This window comes from Halyomorpha halys, unplaced genomic scaffold (assembly GCF_000696795.3).
Source record: "Halyomorpha halys isolate HHAL.00 unplaced genomic scaffold, Hhal_1.1 Scaffold684.1, whole genome shotgun sequence".
In the NCBI taxonomy this organism is placed as follows: domain Eukaryota; kingdom Metazoa; phylum Arthropoda; class Insecta; order Hemiptera; family Pentatomidae; genus Halyomorpha; species Halyomorpha halys.
Window position 1 is genome coordinate 467,856 of NW_027109538.1, and position 9,842 is coordinate 477,697.

At 26.7% G+C, this 9,842-nt stretch overlaps 1 protein-coding gene across 1 annotated transcript in view; it reads right to left on the minus strand.

The window, feature by feature from the left end:
• Positions 1–579: 579 nt before the first annotated feature.
• LOC106685355 (1,5-anhydro-D-fructose reductase) overlaps positions 580–9,842 on the minus strand; it is a 19,646-nt gene continuing 10,383 nt past the window's right edge. The window contains exons 2-6 of the mRNA XM_014427964.3: positions 5,413–5,580; positions 5,119–5,322; positions 4,199–4,455; positions 1,956–2,115; positions 580–810 (exon numbers count right to left, since the gene is read on the minus strand). Coding sequence (XP_014283450.1) covers positions 664–810; positions 1,956–2,115; positions 4,199–4,455; positions 5,119–5,322; positions 5,413–5,580 — 936 coding nt within the window. The 3' untranslated portion in view covers positions 580–663. The remainder of the gene's footprint in view (positions 811–1,955; positions 2,116–4,198; positions 4,456–5,118; positions 5,323–5,412; positions 5,581–9,842) is intronic.

A 9,842-nucleotide genomic window follows, 5' to 3' on the forward strand; every position in this document is an offset into this window, starting at 1 on the left:
TTTTTTTAAGCCTTCTAGCAAGAGCTGAATACTGTAATCACTTTTTCCGAAGTAAATAAAGATGTATGAAAGTAAATTTTATAATATAATTGAGGAACACTGTTGGGTAGTGATGAAGATGGTAGTTCTTCAGGTCACTCATAGATAGCATCACTGCAATATTAATCCACTGCCAACAAGGATCATTATAAAGTTTGTTCACTGAAAAATGAATTTTATTCATTGAACATGTGTTTCTTCTAGTTGAAACTGAGTTTTTCAAAAATTGATAAAATACATTTTGATCGGAATCTCCTCAATTTTTGATTAGTTAACCAATACAATTTATGTATTTTAAAACAAATAATTGAGTAATCAAAGGGTATGAGCAAATATTTGATCAAAAAGTAATAAAATAATTAAGATTTAAGATTGAGACTTAAAAAAAAAAATTAAGAACAACAAATTAAATATATACAAATAAATAAAGGAATGTATATATCATTTTTTGCCTGCATATATACATTCCTTTATTTCTTTTTATATATTTAATTTGTTTTTCTTAATTTTTTTTTTCTAGGTCATAAAAAAAAAAAATAATTAATTAAAAAATGATTTAATTTTCACGTGGCTTATATAATATGTACAGTTTAAAAGTATTATGTAAAAATATAATCTTTGGTATTATTTCGGAAAAGGGTATTCAGGATGTTTTTCCATTAAATTGAACGCACCACGGCTTTCAGGGCCACCAAACATTCTTCCATCTTCTCCACGATCCAGGGCACTTATCTTTTCGAATTCTTCTTTTGTCAATTCAAAATCAAATACCTTTTAACAGAAAAAGTGAAATAAATAAAAAAGAAACTCTATAAAGTTAATTGTTTGAACAAATGGTTAAATATCAATTATAATAAAATATATTTAGTTTAGTCTTAACCTGTTTATTTTCTTATTATTCCACTCATACGTTTCGGCCCTTCCGGCTATTCTCAAGGATAACTATTAATTAACTATTTCAATTACACTCTTAACACTAAAAATTATTTCCAAAAACATTCTTTATTATAAATTTTCCTACTTCATTCTAAATATCGTAGCTACAATGTTGGAAAAAAAATTGCAGGCTATTCTACCTTTGTCAGATTATTTTTTAGTTTATCAACCTATAAACCATAATTAAATTAGGGAAATCACTATGCATTAATAACCTTATAACTTTCTTTATCGACAAAACATTGTTTAATTTACCTGACATATCAGGGTTGGTATATTTATAATTTTATTTTAGTTTACTTGTTTATTCATTTTAGTGTTAAAAAAATTAATTTTTTTTTAGAATATGCCAAACCTGATATGCGAGGTACATTTCAATAATATATTTTTGATAAAGTTATAAGGCTATATTAGAAAGCATAAATGTAACAATATTAGAAAAAGTGAATTAGTTAGGTAAGAAATAAGTAATTTAACACAATATGTTAAAATTTAATTGAATTTGTATAGTGTTTTCCCTGATTCAATTATGGTGTGTAGGTTGATAAACTAAAATATCATCTGACAAATGCAGAATAGCCTGCAATTTTTTAACAATATTGTAGCTGTGATATTTGTAATAAGTTAAATTAATTGATAATACAGAATGTTTTTTGAAGTAATTTTTAATGTTAAGAGTATAACTGAAATTGTTAATTAATTGTGACTTGAGGATAACCAAAAATTTGCTATAGTTGAAACTAATGGCTTAAATTGCCTTGGATATGACCCTTATTCTTCAATGAACCATTGATAAACAGATATTGTATCCATGACAATTTTAACTAATTTTTGCCCAACTCTGCCGGAAGGGCGAAGTGGAATAATAAGCTAATTAACATCTCGAAACTTAACTTGATGGATACATATCGTTATAATTGATCAATAAACCAGTCCCAAACAAGATTTCAAATTATATACAAATGTTTAATGTTACTTACATCATAATTTTGTTTGATTCTTGTTGGATTGATACTTTTTGGAATAACCGCTACTCCATATTCTATCATATACCTCAGGAGGACTTGAGAAGGCAGCTTGTTATACTTCTTTGCAACTTCTTTAATTATAGGATCTTCTAAAGGAGACAAAACTCGTAACCTAAAAATTGAGTGATGAAATTTGTTTGTAATCTTTAAAGTTTTAGAAGTTAAATCTAAGTCAGTGTTACATAGAATTTTAAAAAGTTAACAGAAAGGTGTGGATGATTCTAAAAAAAAATAATAATTATAATTATAGCAATCCTGAAGTATTCTTAAAAACGAAAGTATTCCTTTATGCCTGTTTAACCAAAATTTTTGCCAATTTTCCAATGTTGCTCCAGGTAAGTAAATTTTTTCTTTAAACACTGCTCTTCTTTCTGTTAATGAAAGTTTTAAGGTGAGATAAGCCCGATACTAATTATTAAGTGTGTTTTGATTTTAAATAATAAATATATAATATCCATTTAAAAAATTCCTTTCCTTCTACCAAATTTCTTTTTTTGCGGTATCAAAGCACTCAATTATAATAAATTCCTTCTGTAATAATCAACTTAAAATTTTTTTTTTAAAGTTATGTTGATATAACATAAAGATCCATATAAATTTCAGGTAAGGACTTATAGTACTAAATAATTATTTGAAATTTATTGAAGATTTATATCATCACCATAGCAACATAAATTTTATAGTATTTTAAAGTTGATTTTTGTGAAATAATATACTACTGAGTTGTGTCACTTTACTGGACCTTTTTAAAAAATGACGTACGATTGCAATTTGCTCTAATTAAAAAAAAATGTATTACTAATTATAAAAAAAAAAAAATAAAAGGTATCTTTCATGGGAAATGTTCATGACCTTATTTGTATATAACTATTTTGTTACCAGTCATCGATATAATTATTTATATATAGAGAGAACTTTCAGCACTGGTTTGAGTCAACCAATCAAAACTTTGACTATTTTCAATGAAAATAAGCCATTTCTTTGAGCAACAACTGTTGTAGTCAACAAAAAGGTAAGGAAAAATTGATCTTATAAGAATTTTTTATTTACCCAAAGAATTATAAGTGCTAGGCTGCTACAAAAGTTTGTCAAAGTACTGAAGAATATAAAGTGTATCATGGCACATCAACTATTTTTTTAAAAAATATTATTGTGGACGAATCCTAGAGTAAATTATGTTGGAATATAGAAGACAAACCTGAAACCTTGAATTTGGTATGATTCCGTATTGGCCTTTAGTTGTTTAGTTAATTGTCATATAATAACATAAGTAATACATCGTTTTGTTTGCTATATATTTATTTATCATTGCCTAATGAATCATGATAGGTAAATGTATTGCTTTTACTTTGTCAACTTTTAATGACTATAATAATTTACATGTCTTGTAATTTTCCTCTTAATATGCTATCTTACTTAGTTTTTGTGAAAATACATAAGAAACAAGTTGTACCAATCAAAACGGTACAACAGAACTTTGTATAGTTAGAAAGGAGTGAAAATGATTGACAGTTAAAATGTCAATGTAATTTCTTATTCTATTTTCTTTTATGATTTTTTTATTTCTATGATCTGCCTTCTTTTATATTTTTTCTGCAATAAAATTCATAAAAAGTATTTATTATAATTACTTCTTTTTTATATTTTGTATTTGTATTTTTACCTGTATATATCTGTATATTATATACATATACAATATACATATACGATATATATATATCGGGGTGCCGAAACCCAGAAACTTTTGATAAAGACCGAATACATAAGTCATGATTCAATTTTTTATCAATTCCAAACTTAATAAAATTTTCCGGATATTCAGACATGACAGTTAACATAGTGGTCAGACTGGCAGTCTTGAACTTGACTCCTCAAAACCCACCTCCAGTGGTGACAAAGATAGTTCCACTGCTACCAGAAACCACAATAGTGGAAAGATAAAAGTTTTTAAAAATCCATGATATTTTAGAAATAGAAAGTATCATCAATTTAAAACATAAAATTCTATAAAATTATTTTTGATGTGTAAAAAAAAATAATAAATTGGTTGTAAAATACAATTCAAATAAGATGAGCTATATTTGTGTCAAGTACCAAATATGTTGAATTTTTTAAAGATATTACTTGATATATTCAATAAACCACTAAATACATGAGAATTGTATCATTAAAATAATAATACACAATAATCTCACCCCTCAGTAGGAACCCCTACTTTCTCCAAAAATGCCTTATGCCCTGGAGAGCCGATAGGAGCGTAAGCACAGACAGTCACACCATTCTGTTTGCAGAAAGATACCAACTCTTTCTGCTGCAGGTAAATATGTAATTCCACTTGAAGGTTTGCAGGGGGAATACGACAGCTATCCAGAATTCGTTTAATTTGGCTTTGGTTAAAATTGGATATACCAATACTTTTAGTACGACCTGCATCAACTTGTGCTTCCATGCCCTAAAAAGAATCGTTCATGAGTGTTATTGACAAGACATTAGTTGGATTTTCACTATTTCCCTTTTAAATATTTATAACAAATACTTCCAGGAGTAGTTTATATGAAAAATATGACTAGGATGAAGAGGATAAAGCTTGAGAAAAGGCCAGTATTGCCATTAGGTCTAAATATAGATAATATATATATATTACAATACAATTTTTTCCTCAATCATTTTAATTGATATTAATTAATTAATTAATTAAAAATAATTCCCACAAAAAAAATATATTGACAACCATAATAAAGTTGCCCATAATAAATTGTTTGCATATTAAACATTAAAAACAAACTTCAAGGAAGCATCTCATGCAGATAAGTAAAATTTTTATTAAAAACATTTATTTATAGCATCTATCTGACAGGAGAAAATCAAAATTTTGAAATTAACTGAATAATTTTTAGGAGTTGAATTTTAATTTATCAAATAAAAACCTTTAATTTTGAGAAATGGAAATATTAACTTTTGATAAATACTCCTATGTTATTTTTGTTTTGATTAATTTTAATTTTTATTTATTAAATTGAATAACTGTTATTTAATCAAATAGATCTGAAAAAAAAAAGAATGCATTGAAATTAACATTCTTGCAATGTAATTTTTTTAAAACATTGTAACTTACTTTCCATAGTTCCAAGAGATCGGTAGTTTTGTCCAGCAGTATTTCTCCCTTTTCATCAGTTGGAAACATATTATCAAAACCTTTATTTACAAGTCCTGCCGCGCAATGGATCAAATATAAATCCACATAATCGAGTTGCAAGCCTTCAAGTGACTTTTTCAGAAATGATTCTACATCTTCACGTCTATTACCAATAATTGGTAACTGTAACATAAATAGATCAACAGTCAATGATAGATAGTCATAATTAATGAAGTGTATATACAATTAGATGTTTAAAAATCTTGAATGTACCTTTGTAACAATGAAAAGTTCTTCTCTAGTAACTTTTCCACTGGCAAATATTTTTTTCAATGATGCTCCAATAGCAGACTCATTTTGGTAAGCAAATGCTGTATCAATGTGTCGGTAACCAGCATCAATTGCAGCATTCAGGGCGATATCAATTTCTTCTGGTGTCGACTAAAATTAAAATAACTAAGCATGAATTTTTTTTTTTTTTCAAAATTTAGTGTTAGAATTGTAGCAAGTAAACAGGATTGTAAATTCTTGTTTTATTTCAGAAAAAAATATTTATTTACAAAACTAGATTGATGAACTTCTATTCTAGTTCACTAAACTATTTTTTAACCTTATTAAAATGTGATGTTCAATCCCTAAAAAGAAAAACAAGAAGTGTACATTATAAAATACTGAATTAGTTAATTGAATTTTCACTTGGAGAGACCTTGTCTCTAATGAAATTGTTTCATATGTTATATTCATGAATTATCTTGTACTATTATAATTTTTTTTTTTTGTTGCTTCAAAAATTCGTTGTTAAGGGTTTCTTGAGGAGTGAAAAAGGACTATCGACATCGTTCGTGACTAGTTAGAAAAAAAACAGTTTAACAATACTTAACAAAGACATGGACTGATTGAATGCGATCGGAAGAGGTCTGGTTGTGTGAAAACCGTTTTCTGCTTCAGTTATTTAGCTAATCCTTCCATAGTTCATATTTTTTTTATTGCTATTAACAATGAGGGATGTATGATTATTCCAAATGAAATTTTTTTATTAAAAATTAATTATCAAAGCTATGTTACACTGTTTAAATGAGGATAACGCCTAGCTGATATTAAAAGTCACTTCATTGTACTTGGATTTATCACATTTAGTCAAAAGATCCATTTTTGAGAAAATCGATCGTGTAAAGTGGCACTTCTGGTCAATCGATTTTATCGAGAAAGTTCCGTTAATACTCCTAGCATACTTACAGCCTTTTTTTTTTTTTATTTTATATTTTAGTTTCACCCGACATTTTATTTAGCTAGACTCTTTACAAACACAGAACATTTTGTGAGAGCTTGTTGTTTGGAATCAGACCTGTATTTCCGTTAACAACTCTGATTTGAAATTTTTCACAATCCTAATACTTACCCATAGTATATATTCCATGTATATGTAAGAGAAAGGAAAATGGAAACTTGATGATTATGTTGAAGGTGGTAGTCCAAGGATTTGTTACATATCTGAATGATATATTTATACATGCCTCCAATTCCTTGTACAGCAAACCGGTGTTGTTCACATTAAATATTTCTTCCAAAACTTTAATTCATTTGAACCCTTCTCCTATCTGATCGCTTAAACCTCTTAGGTAGGAAGAACCTTCAGAAAATTAGTCACGCCTATGCAAAGCAAGCTTTTAAGATTGCTTTAAAATATCATTGAATAATGGCACATATGACAAGTGGTGTGGTGTCATCCGGAAATTTCACCACCCCCTCCTTTAGGTATTTCAATTTTAAAATACTAAAATATACAGTAATACTAAAGAACTTTTTTGGCTAGAAAAATCATATTTATCATGTATTTTAAAGGTTGAAAATAAAAAAGTCATAAAATGAAATAGTTCAAATTTTTACAAGATTTTATAATGTGTATTTTGCTTCTACTTACAAGTGCCACCTGGAATGGGCCTTTATGGTACGACTGTGGTAACTTTTTGACAAACCTCCTGAAGGGGCAGGAGGGTACAGCTCCCCCCTCTTAGAAGTGATAAAAAATTATTAATTTAATAAAAATTAATTTTTTTTTAAAGCAAATACTAATGGTAATAACTAACAAAGCACTTCAACAATGTGCTTTTCTTACATCCTATTTAACAACAATTTCCCACATAAAGTGACAACTCTTTGATTCTTACGTTAACCCTGTAATCAAGTTCCTCCTGTTCTAAAATCTTCTTATCCTACTCCACCTCTTTTTCAGTACAGGTCGATTCCGTATATCCCCATTCATTCATCTTCATTTCAGAAGCCCAATTTCCTGTCACATCTTTTACCTGGTTTTATTTTTTAACTTCTTACCCGCATACTTAATTTTATTACTTTACATTTTTTGTTTGCTATCCATTCCTTTTCTTTTGTATTTATATATCTTATTTTTAATTTATATTCATATTTTACTTCTAACTTTAGTATACTTACATTCTAATTACTTTATTATTATTAATGTTTCAATTATATAATTTATAGAACTCCACTATTTATTTTGTATTTTGTCTTTTTTTCAACACATTATATTTATTGTATACATTCTTTCAACTTCATTTATTTTGTCTATTCTATCACTGTATATTTATAATATTTTTTTTGTATATAATGTCTTGCCCCTTCCCTATTATGTATATTATCATTTAACAGTTGTCTATTTTTAATATTTTCTTTAATTTTCTGTACTGTTAATTATTTTCAATGTAACGTACTTTAACTGTCAATCCCCACTTCTCTATATAGATTCTGTCAAACAGTTCACTTTGGCACTGACTCACCTTGACTTCTAGTCTGTAAGGTACATTGATTTTATTCTTATCCCCCATTTTCTATCTCTTAGTTTGTACTTTATTATATATACCTTCTTTTTATCTGTTATTATTTCCGTTTCCATTTATTGTCTTTAAACTTTTATTATTCTTATTTAGTTTTCACGTTTCACTGTAGATCTTTTTAATTTTTCATTTACTTTTATCATTCATGTTTACATCATTTAAGTGTTTGTATCTTTTTTAGCCCTGATGAAGGCCTGCAATGTAGGGCAAAACATTGGCTCAATATAAATAGTTTAATAAATATATGAGTTTCTCATTGATCATCTCTCCTTTTCTATTTTATTTAAACAATAAAAACCAGTATCGAAAATGTGAAAAGATTATATATAAAATACAAATTTTTTAAAATGTAATTTAGTGAATTTATTTTATTTTTTTCCCTAGATTTTTAAGAATTATAAATGTGTAAATAAACTGAATGCATAATATAATACATATATGAATAAAACAATAAAGTTAATGTGACAAATTATTACACATTTTATATAGCAGATGAGTTACTGTTTTTTTGAGCAAATAACTATTTGGTTATTTTGCCCTTTTTAGATTTATGTCTATTTGCTGTTGTAATCTTGTTTTGGTGTCACAATGTTTTATCAGTACTATGGGTTGATGGTGGAAGTGGCTTTTATTATAACTCTTGGTGTTAAGAGGTATCAATCTTCTGCTCCACTTTACTATATATACATATATATTAATATATTTGTATTGATGATTTCAATTTATCTCATTTGATGGGCTATTGTTTTGATTATATATACCATAATTTTCTTAAATTCCGCACAGCTCCAGATGTTTTGTATCATAAATTTAGTGACTTAGTGATAGTTTTATTTGTGATGTCTAATATTTTATTTTAAACTTGGATGATTAATTAATTATATTTAAAATGAACTTGTTTAAATATCGATAATACTAATCCCTTATAAAAAGAAATGAAATATTTTCTTTCTGTATATTTCTGTTTTGTATATCTTTTACATTTCTTTCTGGTATAACATCAAAGTGTGGCAAACACCTCTATTGTTCACATACTGAGGGAAAAGTGTTAATAAATTACTTTTGAAAATAATGATTTCAGTGATATCCTATGAATTACAATCATTATACTAAGTTGTGATTTATATTTATTATTATAATTATATTTACTAAATTTACATTTATTTTTGGGTTTTATATGAAGAAATTTACATTATTATTACAGTGTTTAATACATACTTCACAATATATATTGTTTTTATTATGTAATTTTGTAAATATTATGTTAGTTATTAAATATTGTAAGAAATGCAAGATTTTTGGAATTCTGTACTTCTTATCTTCACTATTTTAAGCAAACTGTCCAGTTCTACTTTCAATACTAATTCATAGTGCCATCTGTCATTGCCATCAAAGACATTTTGACAAATCGTCCAGCTGAAAATTCGTTAAAATTAAAAATTCATAGTTATAGTAGCTCATCTATGAGTTTTAAATTTTCCAAGAAAAATAAGAAACATTTATGTTTGATTCATAAATAATATCAATTAAAAATACATGCGATTTTTTTGCAACTTCGACACTGTATATCTTTTTTTGCTGTAGATATTAGAAATTTGATTATTTGAAGTAATTTTTAGAACTCTTGGGGGGGGGGGAGGGAGGAGGGACAACAGAATTACCAAAAACTAAAAAAAAAATTTCCCAAAATTTTGGGAAAATTAAAAAATCTTTTCGTTATAATATTTCATAATATTTACAAAATTACATAATAAAAACAATATATATTGTGAAGTATGTATTAAACACTGTAATAATAATGTAAATTTCTTCATATAAAACCCAAAAATAAATGTAAATTTAATAAATATA